Source organism: Bubalus bubalis, chromosome X, assembly GCF_019923935.1.
Source record: "Bubalus bubalis isolate 160015118507 breed Murrah chromosome X, NDDB_SH_1, whole genome shotgun sequence".
In the NCBI taxonomy this organism is placed as follows: Eukaryota; Metazoa; Chordata; class Mammalia; order Artiodactyla; family Bovidae; genus Bubalus; species Bubalus bubalis.
The window spans coordinates 132074538-132098854 of record NC_059181.1 but is presented as its reverse complement, the minus strand read 5'-3'; the positions used below and the strand labels follow the sequence as shown (position 1 = coordinate 132098854).

At 41.4% G+C, this 24317-nt stretch overlaps 1 protein-coding gene across 9 annotated transcripts in view; it reads left to right on the top strand.

Moving 5' to 3' along the window:
- Positions 1 to 24317, top strand: part of TENM1 (teneurin transmembrane protein 1) — a 918261-nt gene that overhangs the window by 883618 nt on the left and 10326 nt on the right. For all 9 annotated transcript variants that reach the window (XM_044937195.2, XM_044937198.2, XM_006065013.4 and 6 more), the window contains 4 exons: positions 3233 to 3405; positions 4491 to 4726; positions 17121 to 17417; positions 23617 to 24004. In XM_044937195.2, coding sequence (XP_044793130.2) covers positions 3233 to 3405; positions 4491 to 4726; positions 17121 to 17417; positions 23617 to 24004 — 1094 coding nt within the window. The remainder of the gene's footprint in view (positions 1 to 3232; positions 3406 to 4490; positions 4727 to 17120; positions 17418 to 23616; positions 24005 to 24317) is intronic.

Below are 24317 nucleotides of genomic sequence, written 5' to 3'. Positions count from 1 at the left end.
TGCAGATACCACCAATGCCATTGCTTTGACTGTGACTAGCAGAATAGGGGTGGGTGAGTGTGTTGGGGGTAGAGTGCTTTGGGTTTTTTTGGCTTTTTCCCCTTTAGTTTTATTGAGATATAATCGACATACAGCGCTCTATAAGTTTAAGGCATACAGCCTAGTGACTTGACTTCTATATATCACAAAGCGATGACAACAGTAAGTTTAGTGAACATCCATCATCCCACATAGACACCAAAAAAAAAAAAAAGAAAAATATTGTTTTCTTTATGATGAGAACTTTTAGGATTTAGTTTCTTAGGAAGCTTCATACATACCACACAGCAATGTTCACTATCACCTTGTTGTACATGGCATCTCCAGTACTTTTAAAAAATATATTGATTTATTTAATTAATTTGGCTGTGTTAGGTCTTAGCTGCAGTGTTTTTACTCCTCTCTAGTTGCAGCTCAAGGGCTCTAGAGCACACGGGCTCAGTAGTTGTAGTGCACAGGCTTAGCTGCCCTGTAGCATGTGGGATCTTAGTTCCCTAACCTGGGATCGAACCCACATCCCCTGCACTGCAAGGTGGATTTTTAGCCATTGGACCACCAGGAAAGTACCCCCCCCCCAGTACTTATTTATCTTATAACTGGAAGTTTCTACCTTTTGACCACTTCTATACTATTCCTTCACCCACCCCCAACTCTGAAAACCACAAATCTGATCTCTTTTCCTACGAGCTTGGTGTGTTCAGGTTTTTTGAGTTTGAATTTTTTTTTAGAGTCCACATATAACTGAGATCATACGGTATTTACTGTCTGACTTATTTCACTTAGCAAAACACCCTCAAGGTACTTTGTTTATGATAAAGTCAAATGTACATTTTCAAATAAAGAGGCTTATCCAGCCACAGAAAGGAAATCAGACAATATAACTTTTTAGCTGTCTAGCGCTTGGGCAGGACTGTGAGAAAGCCTACCTTATCCCTACCCCATTACCTCCCTCACCAGAAAAGGAGCAGGTGGCAGCCTCCCAGCTACGTCTATCCAGGGAATTACACCACAGGCCAATGCTAACATTCGTCCCGATTTTTGGCCCTTGTACCTCTGCTCGTGGATGGAGAGAGGTCAGATCTCCTGGGGGAATAATGAGGAGTGACCTTGCCAAGTGCTGAGGAAACCCTTTAGAAATCAGGAAAGGGAAACTGATGTGGCCGGGTGACTGGTGAAGGATGTGAAACAGAGAGCAACTGCCTGCGTAATCCAGGCTGTGGGGCCACAGTCTCCCTTGGGAGGGGGCCTGCAGTAGCTTCCTTCTGTCTGCTGCCTGGAGACTCCTCCCTACAGGCCAAAGCAGATTGATACCTTGTGAGAATCAAAGCTCGGTACTGTTTTCCTCCCCTGAAAGAAAGACCAGGCAGACAAAGTCAGGCTGTGTTAGGCACTCAGGCCCTTCCATGCCCTGTTCTCATCAAGGGTCTTCTCACAGCCCCAGAGCAGGCCATGGGCAAACAGGCTGAGCAGCAGGGAAGATCTTGCCATTAACCCCAGGCACAAACAGCACCCTTCAGCCTTTCTTTGATAATAAGGCCTTAGCATCATAGTAGCAACATGCCAATAGCCATTTTGACTGAAATCCATTTAAACAAAGGGTGCATCCAGTTAAATAACTGGGGCTTGCCATATCCGTGATGCCAAATGACCTATTTGATTATTTTTATTTGCATGCCTGGTTGTTTTTAACTGATCGAGTGTGCCTGTGAGCATGCTCATGTACACACAGAACTGAACTTGACATGCCATTGTGTATAGCCTCAAGTCCAGTTTCGTCCTGTAAAATAATGTCTAGCCCCTTTTCCCAAGTCTACCAAAGACTGGTCTATGTTTTAAAATTTTAGCAACTCTCCAGACTGAATTCTTTAAAACGTAGTGGATTCACACTGAGTCACTAGGTCATTTTGCATCATTCCAGGGGTCAGGGGGCTTCCCTGATGGCTCAGTGGTAAAGAATCCACCTGCAGTGCCGGAGACATGTGTTCAATCCCTGGGTTGGGAAGATCCTCTGGAGAAGGAAATAGCAACCCACTCCAGTATTCTTGCCTGGACAATCCCCATGGACAGAGGGAGCTGGTGGGCTACGGTCCATGGGGTCACAAAGAATCAGACACGACTGAAGTGACTGAACAACAGGCAGTAGGGCCAGGCTCCACCACTGTGTCCAGGCTCTATCCTGCTCACTTTAGGTTAAAAGAATATAATTGTTTAACATTTTAAAAGCAAATAAAAGTACTTAAATATTTTTAAATTTGCAACTTGAAAAGAAAACAGTAATGGGTTTCCAAGTGCATGTCTTTACTTTTAATGAAGAGTTTATTTTTCTTGGTTCTATTGGCAATAAAAGAACAGTTCCACATCAAAAGCCTTCAGGGAAGTTCTCTCCATTTGGAGGCCAGTCAGATTGCCAATAGTTCTGATTTAAAAAAAGAAAAATCAACTCACCAGAGTCTATTTCTAGATATAGGTTATTGCCTATTATCCCAGGTAATTATTTGGTGGGGGTGGGGGGGAGCTCTTACTCATACAGGCAAATTGCAACACATTATGTACTATACTATAAAAAGAGAAAAAAATTAAGTGACACTGAGATCAGGGGGTTCCAGAATGTTTTAATGGGTATGTTTCCATTATCTTCTGTGCTTGTTCATTTTGTTGGAAGAATGATTCATTCATTTCAAATTTGGCAACTTAAACAGCAGCAAATATAATTTTCCTATCACAATGCAAAATCAGTTTATTGGCCTTCTCTGCCTGTTTGGGGGGGGGGGGGGTTGGGGGGAGGCGAACATTTGTGAGTCCTTTTTCTTTGCTAACAGCACCCTCTGCTGGTTTTTGTGATCCATCACATCTGATGGGATCGACCCAAATTGCAAATGGAAGGCTCCCTGCAACATTGCACACAGCGGGACATGATTCATAAATCAGTTTTCCACCCTGGTGATTCATTATCAGATATATTTTTTCTGTAAAACAGCACAGCTCTAGGAAGTCATCAAGAATTCAGAAGCTGCAAAAAATACCTTCGTTTGATTAATCATCTCTCTGACCTTTTTCTTCTTATTGAACAAGGTTAATAATACTTGTTATCACTCAAAGTTTAACTGTATTAGCTGCCAAGTGAGTTTTATTTTGCAAAGGCCCGTTATCACTGCCAAGAGACTTCAAAGTTGGGTTTGGTTACATTCCGCAGGTATGACCCCGAGGGGCATCTGACCAATGCAACGTTTCCCACTGGAGATGTCAGCAGCTTCCACAGTGACCTGGAGAAGCTGACAAAAGTGGAGCTAGATACTTCCAACCGCGAAAACGTCCTCATGTCAACTAATCTGACAGCCACGAGTACCATATATATTTTGAAACAAGGTAAGAATATTTCCAACTTTGCCCACCTCTAATGGCATCTCTCTTACTTCTACCATCAAACCTCCACACACTGTTAATTAATAGAAGACTTATTGTCCCCATATTCCAGCTGTGGAGGCTGAATCCCAAGTCACATCTTTCATAAAGTTCCTACAGCAACATTGGGCCACATCCCTGTGGGAGTTAGGAGGTTCAATTCCTGCCAAATATACTCTTCCATCAAGCCATTTCCCAACACCCAGCTGTTTGTAAAGCTCTTTAAGCTCTGATTGGGGGTATACTAAAGGCACGAAGTCTGTGTCCCATCTGAAATTAGCATTCTAGAGCAGTGATGACAAGGGTGAATAAAAAGGAGTGAGGGTGCACACCAAGCTGGAATATAAGGGAAATGTAAGAGAGAATGGAAGGAAGGAAGAAGGAAAGGAGAGAGAGGGAGAGAGCAAGAGGGAAGTAAACAGGAAGGAAGGAAAAAAGGAAGGTGGATTTGGAAAGAATGTCTTAGAAGCTGAGAGAAATGGACACAGAGAAATCATTTTCTCTCTGCCCAGTCATTAAGGACCCGTTCTGTTGTTAGGCTGTGAGGCCAAACACAGAACTGTCCAACATCAGATCCACTCTAAAAGGATCGGCGGCAACCTTTGTCAGCGTATCCTTTCCTGGAGACCAGCCACTGTGCTTGTGTCCCCAGGTACTGAGGGTTCTGAATTACACTGCATACTCCGCTCATTCTAGCTCCCAACATATCAAACGGAGAAGGCCAATCCACCAAGTCAGAGAAGAAGTTTGTGAGGAAATCCTTTAAAAATGAGAACGTTTTGAAAAACAGAAACAGCCTGCAGTATTACACGGGAGTCTTTTGTCCAAGAAACAAGACAGCTCAGCTGTGAAACTAACAAGACCCAAATGGACAGAGAGCATGTGGGCTTGTCAGAATGGCTGTCTATAGCCCTGAGGGCAGTGAGGTCCACGGCGCCACACCTGCTCATCCTTTCCCAAACTTGCCTCCTGAAGCTCAAGTTGTCTCTCCTCTACTTCTGTGCTTCCCTCTTCTTCCCCCGCTTCCTCCTTTGCTCCTCTCTCTGCAGAAAATACCCAGAGTACCTATCGGGTGAGTCCAGATGGCTCCCTGCGTGTCACCTTTGCCAGTGGGATGGAGATCAGCCTCAGTTCAGAGCCCCACATCCTGGCCGGGGCGGTCAACCCCACCCTGGGCAAATGCAACATCTCTCTGCCCGGGGAGCACAACGCCAACCTCATCGAGTGGCGGCAGCGCAAGGAGCAGAACAAAGGCAACATTTCAGCTTTCGAAAGGAGGCTGAGGGTGAGTCTCGACCTGACAGCACCTAGATAACTGGTGTTGTATTTTTGAAAACCGCAGCACCTCCCTAATCAGAAGTCCCATTTCTCTAAAGGTTTTCTAGGTGACTAACTTATATAATATAGTAATTCAAGAGAGGGTGCTAATGGCTGATAATGTTTCAGTATCCTTAAATGAACATTCTAATAAGAGCTTTCTTTGCCATTAGCCAGCTAAAGTGCTCAGACAGTAGCAATTTCAGGCACCGACAATGTCTGGATCTAGAAATGCGTGTAGTCAGGAGGCCCTCCGGAATCCCTCATATGGCCTGGAGATGCCTCAAACCCCTGCTTCCTGGTAAAAAGTGAAAGTGAAAGTCGCTCAGTCATGTCGAACTCTTTATGACCCAGTGGACTACACAGTCCATGGAATTCTCCAGGCCAGAATACTGGAATGGGTAACCTTTCCCTTCCCCAGGGGACCTTCCCAACCCAGGGATTGAACCTAGGTCTCCTGCATTGCAGGTAGATTCGTTACCAGCTGAGCCACAAGGGAAGCCCCATGTGGTGGTAGATACTTTATTTGAAAAGGCCAGGCAGGTACACACAGAAGGATATGCAACGTCAGGCAACATTTGGACAAAGGCAATTAAAGGAGAAATCAGTGAATGATATCGTTGCCTTGAATATACATATTAAGGGCCAGAGAGGTCAAGGACTAGTGCTCCTGTTGGCTAAATGGCACTCAGAGAGAGCATGGATGCGTGCTTCAGTTGTGTCCGACCCTTTGTGACCTCATGGACTGTAGTCCACCAGGCTCCTCTGTCCATGGGATTCTCCAGGCAAGAATACTGGAGTGGGGTGCCATGTCCTCCTCCAGGGGATCTTCCCGACCCAGGATTGAACCCGGGTCTCTTCCATCTCCTGCATTGGCAGGCAGATTCTTTACCACTAGCATCACCTGGGAAGCCCAAAAGAGAGCTGCCTGGGAGAAATGCAAGATTTGGGAGTTTTCGAGTTTTTACCGAGCACAGTTCACCACAGTTAACCTGGGATCTCTCAGTCAGAATTGCCTTTCTGCTGCACAGGAAACCCACAAGCACCACCGCACTCTTTATACCTGTCCCTTCTTGAACATGAAGCAATGTTAGGATGACATGACCAACTTTCCAAATATAGCAACATTCAATATGAGCCCAAGAGCAACTGCCAACCTGAGGCAGTTACTCACTATTGAGGCTAGGCCTGCTTTGAGCACCTGTGTCTTGCCTGGGATACCTGGAACACTTGCATTTCTTCGCTCACAGTAAAAATGCAGTAACCTCTAGGCTGTGACAGGGCAACAGCAAACCACCACCCAGTTCCAGCAACAAGCAGTCAGACCAGTCCCATGTGCTCACTTCCGAGTCAGTTCTGTTGGTGACTCAGAGATAGACTTTTGTGGTTGTTTTTGTAACAGCCACTAAAGTTGTCTACATGCACAAGTCAGTTTGTATGCTTTGATTCGATTGGCCAGAATATTTACCAGAAATGCCACTGAAATGAGAGGTGCTGCTGCTGCTGCTGCTAAGTCGCTTCAGTCGTGTCCGCCTCTGTGCAACCCCATAGACGGCAGCCCACCAGGCTCCCCCGTCCCTGGGATTCTCCAGGCAAGAACACTGGAGTGGGTTGCCATTTCCTTCTCCAATGCATGACAGTAAAAAGTGAAAGTGAAGTTGCTTAGTTGTGTCCAACCCTTAGCGACCCCATGGACTGCAGCCTACCAGGCTCCTCCATCCATGGGTTTTTCCAGGCAAGAGTACTGGAGTGGGAGGAATGAGAGGTGAAACCAGCCCAAATAGTCCAAACCTCTCTATGTGTGGGCAGTAAAGGTTTCCTATCAGAGTTCTTCTAGAAATGGGATCTCCTGCTTAGAACCCTAAATGGGGGAGTCTTACAACTGACTTAAGAAATGCCTTTATTTTCTTCACCTGTGAAATGAAGATGTCATACTAGAGAAAAGTCAGAATTATATACACATGGTATATCAACCTCATGGACTCACCCTAGGAAAATTACATCAAATAAATGGTATTTTGATGCCTCCCCAGCTTAGAGTCGGAGAAGGCAATGGCAACCCACTCCAGTACTCTTGCCTGGAAAATCCCATGGATGGAGGAGCCTGGTAGGCTGCTGTCTATGGTGTCGCATAGAGTCGGACACGACTGAGCGACTTCACTCTCACTTTTCATGCATTGGAGAAGGAAATGGCAGCCCACTGCAGTGTTCTTGCCTGGAGAATACCAGGGACGGGGGAGCCTGGTGGGCTGCTGTCTATGGGGTCGCAGAGTCGGACATGACTGAAGCGACTTAGCAGTAGCAGCAGCAGCTTAGAGTCTGAATAAAGTTTATGAGTCATATCATACACTATATGACTTTGGGATTTTCCATTTTTTAGAACACATTCTATACCATGTGACTTTATTATTTTCCGCTTTCTATGATGGCCCATCCTATTTTCTCCCCTCCATGTGTACAGATAATGGAGAGAGAGTATAAAGTGTAATTTTCACATCATATTCCAAATTGTCCTTAATACTGAGGTTAGTGGGCATAAAATATATGGGCACTCTTCCGTGTGAGTAGAGTGAAGTGTTATTTGTTGTTGTTGTTCAGTCACTAAGTCATGTCCATCTCTTTGCCACCCCATGGACTGAAGCATGCCAGGCTTCCCTGTCCTTCACTATCTCCCAGAGTTTGCTCAAACTCATGTCCATTGAGTTGATGCTGCCATCCAACCATCTTATCCTCTATCATCCTCTTCTCCTCCTGCCCTCAGTCTTCCCAGCATCAGGGTCTTTTCCAGTGAGTCAGCTCTTGGCATCAAGTAGCCAAAGTATTGGAGCTTCAGTTTCAGCATCAGTCCTTTCAATGAATATTCAGGGTTGATTTCCTTTAGGACTGACTGGTTTGATCTCCTTGCTGTCCAGGGGACTCTCAAGATTCTTTTCCAGCACCACAATTTAAAAGCATCAATTCTTTTGTGCTCAGCCTTCTTTATGGTCCAACTCAAATCTGTACATGGCTACTAGAAAAACCATAGCTTTGACTATATGGACATTTGTTGGTAAAGTGATGTCTCTGCTTTTTAATATGCTGTCTAGGTTTGTCATAGCTTTTCCTCCAAGGAGCAAGCATCTTTTACTTTCATGGCTGCAATCACCATCCGCAGTGATTCTGGAACCCAAGAAAATAAAATCTGCCACTGTTTCCTTTTTTTCCCCATCTATTTGCCATGAAGCGAGGGGACTGGATGCCATGATCTTAGTAGTTTTGTTTTTTTTTTTTTCTTTTTTTTTCAAAGTGTATTTCTTTTTTTTAATAATTGCATTTATTTTTTATTTTATTTTATTTTTTAACTTTACAATATTGTATTGGTTTTGCCATAATGAGTTTTAAGCTAGCTTTTTCACTCTCCTCTTTCATCCTCATCAAGAGGCTTTTTAATTCCTCTTTGCTTTCTGCCATTATTGTGGTATCATCTACATATCTGATCTTGTTGATATTTCTCCTGGAAATCTTGATTTCAGCTTGTGATTCATCTAACATTTTGTATTATGTACTCTGCATGTAAGTTAAGTAAACAGGGCGACTATATACAGCCTTTCCCAATTTTGAACCAGTCTGCTGTTCTGTGTCCGGTTCTAACTGTTGTTCCTTGACCATATACAGGTTTCTCAGTAGACAGGTAAGGTGGTCTGATACTCCCATCTCTTTAAGAGTTTTCCACAGTGTTGTAATCCACACAGTCAAAGGCTTTCTCATAGTCAATGAAGCAGAAGTAGATGCTTTTCTGGAATTCCCTTGCTTTCTCTATGATCCAGTGAATGTTGGCAATTTGATCTCTGGCTCCTCTGCCTTTTCTAAACCCAGCTTGTACATCTGCAAGTTCAGGTTCACGTGCTATTGAAGCCTGCCTTGAAGGATTTTTAGCATTACCTTGCTGGCATGTGTGTGCGTGCATGCCAAGTCGTTTCAGTCATGTCTGACTCTTTGCAACCTTATGGACTGTAGCCCACCAAGCTATTCTGTCCATTGGATTCTCCAGGCAAGAAAACTGGACTGGGTTACCATGCCCTCCTCCAGGGGACCTTCCCAACCCAGGGATCAAACACGCATCCCTTACATCTCCTGCATTGGCATTACCACTAGCCCCACCTGGGAAGCCCTGCTAGCATGTGAAATGAGTGCAATTGTGCGGTAGTTTGAACATTCTTTGGCATTGCCCTTCTTTGGGATTGGAATGAAAACTGACCTTTTCCAGTCCTGTGGCCACTGCTGAGTTTTCCAACTTTGCTGGCATGTTGAGTGCAGTACTTTAACCGCACCATCTTTTAAGATTTTAAATAGCTCAGCTCAAATTCCACCACCTCCACTAGCTTTGTTTATAGTAACGCTTCCTAAGGCCCACTTGACTTTGCACTCTATAGGATGTCTGGCTCTAGGTGAGTGATCATACCATTGTGGTTATCTGGGTCATTAAGACCTTTTTTGTAAGTTCTTTTGTGTATTATTGCTACCTCTTCCTAATCTCTTCTGCTTCTGTTAGATCCTTGCCATTAATACTATTTATAATTGACCAGTTTCCCATCCGGTGGTAGAGTTGAGTAGATTTGTAGAATGGCTTATAACGGCAGCAAATTCAGGGCCCTCTCATCTGTGACTTCAAGGGTTCTTCCTGAGGTTCTAGAACTGGAGACTGGCTAGGTGGTGTTACTGTACACGTCCCTAGAAAACTCTAACACCAATAACGATCCTTTACATATGTTTAAAGTGAAGTAAAGTCGCTCAGTCGTGTCCGACTCTTTTCTACCCCATGGATTGTAGCCCAAAGAATTTTCCAGGCAAGAGTACTGGAGTGTGTTGCCATTTCCTACAATTAACAAAATGTTTTCACAGTCAGGGTTTTGTTTGATCACCACAACCATTAATGATTGGCTATTCCCAATTTACAGATAAGGAGACTAAGGCCTAGAGAGGTTAAGTGATTTGCCCAAAGTCAAACAGCTATTATGGATCAGAGCCAGCACTAAAATGCAAGTCTTCGCCTAGTGCAGCACTCTTTCCACTCCATCATGTTGTACTTCCTTGTTCCTTAAAATAATTAATCTATAAATCATTGCCCCACTCAGTGGAGCCCATCTTGGCAGGGCCTGACTCCTCATTTCAATGCTGACAAAAAGAGACAAATAATCGACTCTAATGTACTGGCAAGTGTGGGTGGGCAGGAAAAGTGTGAAGGAAGCGAGAGGAAGGAGGCTGTTTAACTCAACAGTCCTTATCTACTCTCTCCATCCTTAGGCACTCTTGCTTATATCACTGCCTCAGTTTCCCCAGATTAGGCATAGCCAATTTAATGGAATGAATATGTTCCCCAAAGGCCAGTGTGGATCCAGCCCAGACCTTCTAGTGGAAAGGAAAAAAATCAGAAAATGATAGACTTCCCTTGAAGATAAAGCAAAAAGAGTCACTTTTCTCCAATGATTGGTGACTTTTTTTTTTTCACACACACACTCAGGGTCCTCTTCAAGGTGAGGAAACAAACTGCTGGGGAACATGAGATCCTGTTTTGGCACCAGCTCCATTAAGTGAAATAAATCACATTAACATCCTAAAATTTCACCTGTTTAAAAAATCCATTTCCTCCCCCCTCCACACACACACCAAACCTGAATTGTGTTTGAATCATCTTCCTTGCAATGTACTTTCCCCTCCAGTCTATGTATATCCTCATCTGCTGCATTCATCTGTCCCCGTAAATACCTTTCCCTGGACCATCAAGAAATTCGACATTCACCGAAAGCAAACTGGTTTAGAAAGTACATCCAGATTGCACCTTGCTGTGTCCATGAATCGTAATGCTGTTTAGATGAGACTTATCCCAGCACTGGACCTCAAGCTTTTTATAAGATTTTTCAGACTGAGATGTGAGGTGACAGCGAAGCTCCAAAGCTGCAGCGTCCGTTATTAAAAAGAAAAAAAAATCCAAGAAGCTTAGCACTTCACACTGACGTCATCAAATCAAGTAAGATGATTATGTGTTTACAAGCAAAATGAAGTGAAGACTCGTCTAAAAACCCTCACAATTGATTGTTTTTCTCTCCATTCAAAGATAACTAAGAACAGGGTAGAGTGGTTTTAAAATGCAACATGTGACTAGTCCTACGTGAGCTGAGCTCTGAAAGGCAGAACAAGCCTGGTGAAACACAAGGTCCCAGGCTGACAAATGATGGGGAACGTGGGAGGCCCGTTCCCTCTAGCATCTCCCTCCTTTCTCAGAAAACATGTTTGCTTCATGCTGTTTTGACTTCCTTCTCTCCAGGTTTGCTGGAGGGATTCATTTTGTGAAAATTTAGGTAAGAAGCCTGCTTACAGATAGATTTGTCTGTTTTTAAAATATATCTGTGGTTCTCCATCCCAGGTAACAGTGTATTTACCCATAAGGAGTCACCTGGAGATTTCAGGCATCAAGGCTACTGAGCAGTGTTGGTTTTCAGGGTCAGGGGGATCCTTGGGGCCTTCAAATCATAGAAACAACTATGTTTGTTAATCCTGGGACGACTCTGCTAAGATAACTAGGCAGAAAGTCTTATTTCACACACTATTTCATTTGTATATAAGTATTAGTTAATTGATATTAAAATTTTTAAATGCCTATTGTATGGTCACCCAGATGAATTCACCAACAGGAAAGTATTTCCACAAGAGCAAATTAATTCAGTGCAAAAAGTGTCCAGGTTAAATGGTATGGCAGAGATCAGGTGAGAGGAATGAATAAGGTTTTAAAGAAGAACTGGCATGCCCATAATTTTGCACCACTTTTCCCATCTATAAAATGAGGGATATGGTCTATACAATCTCTATTATTAGTAGTATTGTTACCACTAAGCATAATTATAACAGCTACCACTAAGCATAATTATAACAGCTAACATTCATTGAAATCTTATATGTATATTGCCATATAGTAACTTATTTACTATTCACAACATCTTATCAGACATGTCCTCTTATTAGCATTCTCACTTTACAGATAAAGAAACTGAGGCACATAGAGGTCACACAGCTAGTAAAGGGTGACACAGGATTTGAACCTAGGCAGTCCAGTTCAATAGCCCATGTTGTAAGATTTCTTCTGGCACTAAGATTCTGTTGGCTGCCCAGGTAAAGAGTGTGTCTTGGGAGGAAAAAAGAAAACTACAGGTTAAAAAAAGTTCCCAGTGGAGTAATGGAGGCTGATGTTAATGCTGCCTACATGCCCTGTTCCTTTGTAGGCCACTCTGAAATAAAAGTAAGCCTAAGTGGGTTTTGATTGTCAACATAGCAATATCAGTCAAAAATAAAGTCTTTAGAATTGTATTGATCAATATCTAAAAATCAAGTACTAATTACCTTTAAACCAGTGAGAATAAAGGAGCATGTCCCAATTTAAAAGCAGCTCTGACTCCTGCATCCATTCTCACAGCTTCATGAAACTTAAATGCAGTATGTCTTCCAAACCACAGAGTGAATATTTGGCCCATCTGACTTATTCGCCTTCAAACTTCTTCAGCAAAAATCTAACAGGTACCTCAGTTGCATTGTGAGTTGAAATGCTGGATAGCATCCTTGAAAATTCAGCCTTCTCCTCCTTTCTTGCAAAAGAAAATCAGCTGCTCTGATTGTAGCTTAGAGTTTAGCACTGTGTGTGTATATGTGCAAATGAGCATACCAGTTCTTCTTCAAAACCTTATTCATTCCTCTCACCTGATTTCTGCCATACCATTTAACTTGCACAGTTTTACACTAAATTCATTTGCTCTTGATTAAATACTTTCCTGTTGGTGTGTGTGTGTGTGTTGGGTTAAACCATAGTAAGCTGCCCTTTTCGTAGACCAAAAAACACTCAAATACCAGCAGTTGTCTTATAGATCAACCTAATATAATCTTTAGGCTACTAATTGAATGAGTCTCAAATTGAAGGGAGTTGAAAGGACTGTCTCTTAAGCAATTAAAACACAAACTCCTCAGAAAGAGCAAGGAAAGGCTCTGGGGGAAGGCAGAGGACACCTTTATTTGGATCTTTGGCCTGTGCCCATGCTTTGCAGGTACGTTGATTCCTTCTGGCAACACAACCCATGGCTCCCCAGGGCATACTCTTTCCTCTTTCCTCTCTGGTCCAAGTGTGAACAAAATCAAGCCTTTCTCCTTACTTCTCTTCAGCAAAGCTGAAAAAAAGCCTAAGGAAAACCAAAGAATAAATTAAAGCACAAATACATCCTTTCTTATGAAAAATTTTACCAAGTCCAGCTTCCTTGCCCCAGTGGACAACTCATCAGTTGCCAAACTCAGATCTCTCGTTCAATGTGCAGCTTGTCCAAAGGGACCCTTTTTAACTTGGGGCTATTCTCAAACATCAGCCTTTGCTTTGCCCCTCTCTTTTCCAGGTCAGGGATTGCTATAGATTGTGTGGGGGAAGAGCTGATGTGATAAGGATTGATGGCCCACACTTGGGTCAAGGGCTATTACTGTCTTTCAGGCAAACAGTAGCTTGTATGAACACGTTGCTTTTCCAACCTTGCTCATGACCCCAGCAGTCAGAGGCGGTCAGCCTAGTTCTGCTTCCTGCCATACAGGCTGGAGTCACGTAAGCAGTCAAGAAGGAAGGTCAAGGAGCTTACCTAAGAAAACCATTCTTTCCCACAGTCTTCTCACAAGTTCCACAGGAGACTCGCCAGATGGAGGGCTGTGGTATCTTCAATTCTTTCATCCCCTTGCAGCTCTGAGCCAAATTTCACATTACCTTCCAAACCTGACTTTGAAACTAGTGTTTCAGCAACATCTGAATATCAGAGTGCATTATCCAAAAACAGAGAAGCATGGTAGCATAAGTCTTGACAGGCAGAGAAAGAACATTAGGCAGACTTTTCCTCTGCTCGCTTTGTAGTGGATTTTTAACAGTGGTCCCTTGCTTGTGTTGCTGTAATGATTTTATTAAGAAATGTGTTCTTGAGTAGTAAACTTAATCTATCAGACAAATAAAACCACAAATTTAGTTGAACTGAAAATCACTTGATACTTTGGCTCTTTAACTACCATTATAACATAAATTGTAACCGTTACAACTGTCTCTGGGAGTACATGGATATTTTACAGCTATTGTAAATGAACAGTGTTACAGTTAGAGATATGTGGCTATAAAACCACAGGAAAGGTAGTTGAAGAAAGAACACCTGGTTTTGTGTAGGTTTCCAAGCCCTGTGTATCAAAAGACAGGAAATATGTGCTTCTCTATCACCTTTTAGGTTATAACAGCAGGTTAGTTTGTATTTATGCTACAACACTGCACACATAGGCTACAGGTGGTTAGAGTCATGCTTCCCAATCTGTGGCTCTATTCCATGAATGAAACCTACCACTGCAGCTAACAAGACTTCCTCCCAAATAATTGGAGTATCTAATCACTAGTCTTCTGGAATTCATGGCATGGAACACTGGCTGTCCTTTTTGTTTTTTCTGCAGCTCAAAACTAAGGGCAAATATCATTAGCCCCAGCTGGCTGATAAAGAAACTGAAACCAAAAAACGTTGAAAATAGCAGACAATTCATAGAAGACATAGGTGTGGCCAATAGCCATTTAAAACGGTTCAATCTCATTGGTAATTAAATACATGCAAATTTAAACCACAATAACATACCGTTTTCTCCACTCTCATATTGGGAAAAGCTTACTAACAGTGATAATACTCAGTGCTGGTTACAATGCAGACAGGAACGCCTCCACTGCTAGTTAATAAGAGCATACATTTGTAAACCTTTGTGCACTATAAAGTAATATCTCAAGTTGCAGCAGGAGTCTTTAATACGTTATCATTTGACCCAGTAATTTCCCTTATAGGGTTTTGTATTAAGGAAATAATTACTTACAAAACTTCTCAACAAATCATGAACATTGAAAGAAAAATGGACAACAAAAACTAATTTCCAACAATAGGAGAAAAGATAGATAAATGTTTACCATGTTGATATAACCATTAAAATCCACATATTCAGAATATCTAATAACATGAGGAATGATGGAGATAAAACATTAGCTGAACAGTAGGATATAAAACAATTCTTGTTGTAGTCTTTAAGTGTAAGATTATATTTTTAAAAAGTGGGTATGAAATGCTGGAAATGATTAGCAGTGATTAGCAGTGATTCATGCTGGAGGATAGGATTACAGATAATTACTTTGTATATTTCTATACTTTCCAGTTTTTCTGCAATGGAAAAATATCACTTTTATAATTGGAGGGAGGTACTTAAAGAGGTTATTTTAAAAAGCAAAGTGCATAAAAGGAGCAAAGGAAGACCAGAGTCTGAAATGAGAATGTTGGCTTTGCACTCATCCAGGCCACTAAGATAAAAATCCTACATCTCATTTAGATGTTGAATCCCGCCCCCCCCCCCCACCGCCCCGCAAAAAAAAGAGCTAATAGATACATAGAACAGATTGGTGGTGGCCAGAGGCAGAGAGTGAAGGGTGGGTGAAATGGGTGAAGGAGGTCAAAAGGTACAAAGTTTCAGTTAAAAGATATGAGCATGTAATGTACAGCATGGTGACTATAGTTAATAATACTGTATTGTATATTTGACAGTTGCTAAGAGAATAGATCTTAAAAGTCCTCATCTCTGGAAAAAAAATTGTAACTACATGTGGTGATGGATGTCAACTAGATTTATCATGGTGATTATTTTGAAATATATACCAATACTGAATCATACCATACACCTAAAACTAATATAATGTTTTATGTCAGTTTTATCTCAGGTTTTTAAACAGCAAAAAAAAAAAAAATTAACATTTTTTAAAAACCTCTTTCTGAGTCAGGATTTTGAAATTGGACTCAAGACCTCTAAAAATTTCATGATTTCAGAGCCCACTTGAGATTTTGTTTAAAATGTTCATTGATGTGTTTATATGCATTTTTCTGGGGAAACAGTATGTAGCTTTCAGATAATTAAAGGAATCCTTGACCACAAAAATTTTAAATGAATTAGCATAAAGTTTAGTTGAATAGCTAGTGAATTGGTTTAGTACGACTATGATTAATATAGTCAAACCCTAATGTTGATTTTTTTCCCCTACCTCATTAACCAGATATTTAACACTCTGTCCTGGATCATGTTGACGTTCCTACAGTCGCTTTGGAATCTGACACGTGGGCCCATTTAGAAGCCTAACTGAGATGAGAAGAGTAATCATATCTAAAAATAACAATTACTGAGACCTCCCTGGTGGTTAGGAAAGTTAAGACTTCGCACTTCCACTGCAGGGGGTACACGTTTGATCTCTGGTTGAGGAACTAAGATCCCACGTGCCCTGTGGTGCAGCAGAAAATCAATAAATATTTTTAAAAGTAATAAAAATAACAATTACTAATATTATTTTTATACATCACCAGGTACCTGTATATGTAATCTCATTTAATTCTTAGCACAGGTGTGTGATGTTGAGTGTTAAACATTACTCCCGTTTCACAGATGAAAACTAAGGCCCAAGTAGAAAAAAAATGACTGGTGTACAGACAAGCAGCTAATTCAGTCTCCTGACTCCCGGGTCACTGTTGTTTACATTTCTCAAAGTTTCTCCTTGTTTATTTGTAAGGGAGATGAATTTGCCACCCCAAAATATTCCTCTTTGGCATAAAGATTATTTTAGGCCAATGGAGGAGGCAACGACTTAAAGCTGCACAACCTCATTGAATGGTGCCCCCCTTGCAAGTACTGGGGGACCTACCAATACCTCCCACAGTTACCTGCTGGCCTCCATGCAGACATTGCTGAGTGGGCTTTCATGTCTAGGAGACAGTCTGAGTTGCTCTGTGTTCCCCTGTGATAGATGCAAAGTATTACAATAAAACGCCATGCCCAGAGGAACAAGGAAGCCAGAGAAGGGAATCTCTGTATAAATTAGAGGGCGCTCTCTATATTCCTTTTGTCTGCTTGCTAATTATGTAAATTATTGACCATTCTATGTTCTAGCCACTTCATTGTTAAAAGCGGTGGAGGAAGCCCCATTCCTCTGTAGGCGTCTGACTTACATAAAGTAAGATTACATAATCACTGAAAACTGGATCAGCACAGTTGAGACTTGAGTTGGAAAAAAATAGTCAACAACCATATGCTGAGAATCTAGCACATCCCAGTAGTTAAGACATGGCCCCGGCCTTCCAACGTTGTAGAGTCTCCTGGGAGAATAAAGACAGGTTGTCATCCAAGGAGAAGCCATGCAGATTCAAAGGCAAGAGAGACCCCATTGCTGGAGAAACAGAAAAAGCTTTGGGATTGTGAATGCCCTTGATGAGGGGAACTAAGGCAGTGCTTCAAATGTGCTTCCTATCTCTTTTTTGTAGGCCCATAACAGAAACCTGCTCTCCATTGATTTTGATCATATGACTCGCACAGGCAAGATCTATGATGACCATCGGAAATTCACCCTTCGAATTCTTTATGACCAGACCGGACGACCTGTTCTGTGGTCTCCTGTAAGCAGATATAATGAAGTGAACATCACATATTCACCTTCGGGATTGGTGACATTTATTCAAAGAGGGACATGGAATGAAAAAATGGAATATGACCAGAGTGGAAAAATAATTTCAAGAACTTGGGCTGATGGGAAAATTTGGAGCTATACCTACTTAGAAAAGGTAAGTGTGTAGGGAAAATAAACTAGTTCTGAGTTTCTGAATGAGAACATTGAAAGCAGCACTGATTACCTGCCTTGCTGAGGACCTGTGGGAGTGAAGTCTGTATGCTGGCTGTTCTGTTCCATAAAAGTAGCAACAACAACCACCACAAATTATACCTACAAGGATAAGCTGTTTTTCAGCCGAAAACTTTCCCCAGCCCCACACTCTGCCAGGTACTCTTTCAAACTGAAGTCAGGATAATGGCTTAGCTTTCTCCTCATTTGAGCATATTTGTTCATGCTCCTGAAAATGTATCTTTATTACTATGAAAGCTCACACTGAAGTAAAATAGGTAGAAAATTATAAAATTGCGTGTTAATGTATCTCAGCTCTGGAAAAGAGGCTCTTGCACAGAGGATAAGGAATTCTAATTTTGTTAGGATAGTCAGTGACGGTTTAGTGGTATACACTGGAGGACATATTTTCCCAAGGAATGGTTCTGAGAAAATGGTAGCAGCGGGGCTCCCTTGGTGTTAGTACTCCTTTGTACACAATGAGTCTCCAGTAGCATCTGTAATGGGAGCTCCTGGCCTCTGTCTGCTGGGAATGGGCAAGGATTTTAATCCCACCCCCTGGATCCATTTGTCAAACATCAGCCTCACACAGCAAAATGGTTTCTAGCCAGACCAGTAGCAGAAGACAATAAGAGAAATTGATCTCTGTCTGCCATCTCAATTTCTGACATCCTAAGATGCTGTCTCTTTTCCCCTAAATCTATCCTTTCAACTCAGTTCATTAGTCCTGAATTAATTTCTGGGACAACTGAAAAACTTTTTCCCCTGAGGTTTCAAGGGGAGTCAGTACGGATTAACCCCTAGAAGTTCTTAGAAAAGTCATGGGTGCTCATAACTCACGTGGTGAAATTTCACTATTTGCACCAAATAATGCTAAGCCTTTTGATATACCCCTGAAAGCTTTTTTTAAAGTGTGCCAGGGGTTGTATGTTATTATAAAACCATTGTACTATTTCCCAGAGTCAGTCACTGGGAAATTTGCCAAATTAGAAATGTCTAGGAGATAAAGCAGAACTCCACTTGGGAGCCAGGGTAAAGGACTGAGTCCTTTGCTGTCTGTACCCCCTGTCCTTTTCTGCTGAAGAAATCAATGAAATCTCTAATCCGCACTCTACACTGGGAACATCTGAATCTTATAGAGTGGATGTTTTCTCTTTTGAATTTTGGTAACAAGAATGATTGGCAAAATCATACGATTAATGTCCACAAAGTGCTAAACTTGTTACAAAATTAACTGAATCCAAATATTTGTTGTATGTTCACAGAGGCAAGGCATGTAAGATGACCTTATACGAAAAAAAAAAAAAAGAAAAAGGTGCCACTGATCACTAGCAGAATATAGGCTGATTAGTTTTTTCAAGGATGAGGATTTGTTTGCTCTGATCCTCCCATAGGTCTACATGTGACTCATGAAGGAGCTGACATGCCTTAGGAGTATGTACAGCTTTGAGGGACTTCCCTCACAGTCCAGTGGTTAGGATGCCACGCTTTCACTGCCAAGGACCCAGGTTCAATCCCTGGTTGGGGAACTAAGATCCCACAGGAATATTTATAGGTTTGAACTCAGAGCCTTAACCTCATTAGCGCCATAGTCTGGCTGCTGAGCTAACTGCCTATAGACAATTGCTTCTAGGTCTCATAAATCTTTCCCTTTAAACTGTCTATACAGTGACAGAAAAGCTTGTTGAAACTTAAACTTCAGTTATTTAGCCTCTTCTCTGACATTAATGAAGAATTTTATTGTTTCCCTTTTCTAAATTAACTGATTACTTCATCACAGTTATTTCAGCAAAGAATCATGTGAAACAAATTTCACATGAATTCTTCTTTTTTTTCACATAAATTCTTCTGGCTGTAGAAACTTACTTGGCAATAATTCTTTAAAAACAAAACAAAGAAACTCCCTGAGACTGTCAGTGTCTGCAGTGGACAGAAATAAGACCTTATTGACACAGAGTAATATATGGAGAAAAGCCCCAGCGACTCCCCAAAACTCATTTATTGACCAGTGAGATGAGCCAAATCACTTGTGCCTTTCAGCTGACTTTTCTCCCTTTCTGAATCTTACATTTAATTTGTTCTCTAATTACCAGGTAGCCCCTGACTTAAGCAATGCTATTATGCAAAACTCAGAGCCTACAAAACCCATAATTATGGAATGGTTCTTTACTTTCCAAAAATCATTTATCACGAGATTGATTTTATTAACATTATTACCAGTGATAATAATTAATTCACTGAATAGAAGCAGCAATTAAATGAAATAACTTAATATAAAGCACCTGGCATATCTAGTCATTCAATAAAAGTTTCTTTCCACTTAAATTATGCATTCTAATATTTATTCTAGTATTTATTAAGTTGGAAAACTTAGTGCTAGCACCTACTGCTACCTGAAGGTGAATTAAAACAGGAAAGAACTGAAGGATGGAAGGAAATTAAAGTATCTTTGAAATTGTGATTCTAGAAAGAAAAAGGAAAGAATATTCAATTTACCAAAATCCAATTTACATGTACTCTTCCAGGGAGGTAATGAAGGTCTGTGCCTCCTGTGCTCTTTTCTAGTCCTCTCTTTATCGTGGCCTTTGCTAGAACATTCTTTCACTATGTCTGGGGCAGAGCAAGACTAAGAGGCTGGCTCTAGAACTATATTTTGAAGTAACAGTTCTCCAACTTTAAAAATATAAATCTCTTTTTATACCTCAAAATACTTCTTTTTGTACCTTTATACATTTGCTTGGCATCCCTATACCATGATATATTGAAAAAAGCAAGCAGCAAATACTTTACCTCAGTGTGCAGAAATTTTGTAAAAATTATTTGACTTCCTCTAGAGTAAGTAAAAATTATGGGTATCATTTTCATGCACAATGGTTTGTAGCCATTAGGAGAAAAATAATTATTTGGGTAATAGCTGTGGTTGCTTAAATGATCTCTTCTCTAATAAAAAAAAATCAATTATTGTTTCTTAAATTTCCTCTATGTGGTCATTAATTCTCTGTCTTGATTCATGAGCCTTCCCTGAGTTAATTATATTTTGAAGACTTGTGGGGTTAAAATTTTGTATTACAGGAAATGTAAATCTTTCCGTTTCCTAAAAACATTCTTAAGAACTTCATTTTAAATGCATTTAAATATATTTTATAATCATTTAATAAGATGCTTAAGTCTGATACATTTACACAAAATTGCCTCTTTGGGGCTGAAATTTTCAAAGGCTGCCTAGAGGGAGAGAATGCAGCCTTTGGCTTGTGCTTCCAGGTGGCCCCACACTGCCATCTGGTGGTCATTCAGATGCCTTACTTTTTCAAATTTCTGCCATCTCTCATTTCTGAAAGTGTTGGTCACTCAGTCGTGTCCGACTCTTTGCGACCCCATGGACTGTAGCCCGCCAGGCTCCTCTGTCCATGGAATTCTCCAGGCAAGAATACTGGAGTGGGTTGCCATGGCCTTCTCCAGGGGATCTTCCCGATCCAGGGAATCAAACCCCAGTCTCCCATATTACAGGCAGATTCTTTACTGTTTGAGCTACCTGGGAAGCCCATCTGTCATTTCTACTCCTGTTCAAATGAATATGCAGCCATGGTTTTACTTTTCTTCTTTACAATGATCTCACAATCATTTCGGTTCTCACAATCAACTTTTTGGAAAATACAAAATATAAAATTCTAGTGTTTGGACTAATAAGAAATGACCTTTTATTCTATAGCAGCGCTGGGGGCATTGGATGGACTTTTTTTTTGAACAAACTGATAACAATGCCCGCCCAAAGTGACAAAGTAGCCAAGTGAGAGCTAAATGCTATTCTGGCCACACAACGGTTACATTCACAAGATTTCTAATCACATCATCCACATTCTTGGGCAGCACAGCATCAGCACCACCTAGGAACAGGGTCAGGCTGTGGTTTACTACAGCACGGAAGATGAGAGCAGGGAGAGAATGCAGTGGTGATGTGCTATAAATGTTTGGCAAGGCTGGTGCAGCAACTGGAAAAGGCAGGCTGGTACTGGATAATGTGTGCGAACCATATGGTGACTGTCCCTGGCCCGCCTCGCAGGTGACAGATGTCATTTGTTCATGGCAAGTTGACAGAAGAGAGTGGAAAGGAGCTGAGAAATCTGGCTTTCAGCAAAGAGGCATTGCCTACCAGTCTCACCTTAGGTTCTGTTGAGTTCTGCCTTGGTCAAGGGTGGTCCTTTCGTGTCCTTGTGCCCAGCCAGGACTTCCACGTCTCCCGCCTTCTGTTCAGCAGGGTTTCTGGAGTTGCAGAGTATCCACAGGTTATGAGGTGACAGGATTTCCACACACGGCTCTGTATCCCCAGGCAGAGTACCTGGTGGAAAAGCGAGAAAGGATAAGCCAATGAGCAAATAAGTGCTGACTTTGACTTCATGGTATTGACATATGATTTGAAATCAATTCTCAGAAGAGCAGGGAGGACATGCAGTTTCAAGAAGCATGTTCAATATAATTTCATATTTAGAAGATTTAAATGTATATTATATATGCTTCTGTAATTCATAAATATTTATGTAGTTTATATTTAAAAGATGAAATGGTACCTATTGTTTTCATAACAGAAACTTCAGAAAATAAAGCTCAACTAAATCTTTTTGCTTGATAAGCCAATTCTCTAGAAAGTAAGGGTAAAATCTCCCTTGGGGAGATACATCAGAATTTCCAGGGGTGAGCAATTTTTATTAAAAGATGAGATTTAAATGCTTTTCAATTAAAAATAGAGTTTGAGTTCTCCTTCAAACAGTGTTCCTTTTATGACTATATTTAAAATTAGAATAAGATAAACCAATATCAATGAAACACCTGTTACATGCATGACATTATACCTCAACAAATAACTTTCTGAAATACAGATCAGTTGGAGTGGGAGGGCTTGCATAACCAGAGAATTCTCCACTTTTAATGGCATGTTTCCTTAATATCATTTAAAACATGAATTGTAAAGCTATGCAGTAGTCCCTCCTCGCCCACAGGGGATACATTCCAAGACCCTTCCATGGATGCCTGAAAGTGGGAATAGTACAGAAGCCTATATATACTATGTTATTTCCTGTACTATCGGGCGGGTAGAATATATAGCATGGATACACTGAACAAAGAGATGATTCACGTCCTGGGAAGGACAGCATGAGATTTCATCATACTACTCAGAACAGCATGCATTGTAAAGCTTAAGAACTGTTTATTTCTGGAATTTTCCATTGAATATTTTCAGACAGCAGTTGACTGTGGGTGACTCAGAAAGCAAAACTGCCGATAAGGGGGGATTACTGTAATGATAATATTTTATATACTACTTTTCATAAAGACATCTGCTATATGAACTCAATAAGTAATTTTTGGTGACTAATACTTAATATATGGCATGCCCTGCCCTCTGTGTCCCTCCCTCCAATTCATCTCCACATTGAAGCAATAGTAACCTTTTTGAAATACCAACTGGATTGTTTTTTCCAGTGGCACAAGTGTCCTCTCCTTCCATCTGCTTTCAGTGGTTCCCTTGTTGTCAACAGGTAAAAGTCCAAACTCCTTAGCATGGCTTAGAAAGTGTGATCTAAACCCAGCCTACCTTACTGGCTTCATCGCTTGCCATTTACCCATCCCTTCCAACATACCCATGCTCTGGCCACACCAAATGCCCCATGTTCTTTGAAAAAACCACGTTCTCTTTCTTATCTAGCCACTCACAACGTTCTGCTCTGTGTCAGGAGTACTCTCCCCATCCAGCCCAGCCACCTCCCTGCCTTCATCTGGCCACGCCTAGTCACCCTTTAGGTCTCAACTGTAAATGTCACGGTCTCCAGGATGCCTTTCTTGACCTCTTAAGTCTCGGTTGCTGCTCTTCCTCCACCTCCCATAAGCACCCTGGAATTTCCTCTGTCATAACACATTTCACAACTATATTGTAGTTGTTTGGTTATTTGTCTTTCTCCTCCATTAATCTGTAAATTCCATGAGGACAGACACATTATGGCCACTACTGTACACACTAGGGTCCACCACAGTGCCCGGCACAGAGTAAGTGCTCGATAACTTTGTACTGAAAGGATGAATGGGTATTTTCTTTAATCTCGTCAACTTTAGTGGTACTATTATGCTGTCGTACCTTTGTCTCGTTTCAGTCTGTGATGCTTCTCTTACATAGCCAGCGGCGTTATATCTTTGAGTACGACCAATCGGATTGTCTGCTCTCAGTCACCATGCCTAGTATGGTGCGCCACAGCTTACAAACCATGCTTTCGGTGGGCTACTACCGGAACATCTACACCCCGCCAGACAGTAGCACTTCTTTTATCCAAGACTACAGTCGAGATGGCCGACTACTGCAAACCCTGCATCTGGGGACAGGGCGCAGAGTTTTGTACAAGTACACCAAACAAGCAAGGCTGTCCGAGATTCTCTACGATACCACCCAGGTCACATTAACATATGAAGAGTCTTCTGGAGTGATTAAGACAATACATCTGATGCACGATGGCTTCATTTGCACAATCAGATACAGGCAAACAGGTTTGTGGTAAAAGGATGGTGATATATACAAGCACATCGGTCTTAGGAAATTTTTGCTGGCCACAGTCTGAGATAGAAGCATTAACTTACAGTCATGCAATTCAACCAAATTTGAGTTATCAAATTATCTTCTATTGAAAATGAAAAATATATGATAGATGGTGTGAAAGCCAATTCCTTAAAAAATACAGTGCATTTCCCTTTCTCTCAGCCCTCAAAAAAGTTGAACTCTAAGTACCTAGTCTAACTGGGTACCCCTCCCTACTCACCACCAAATTGTCCCAAAGATGCAAAGTCTCACTCAAAGTCCCAA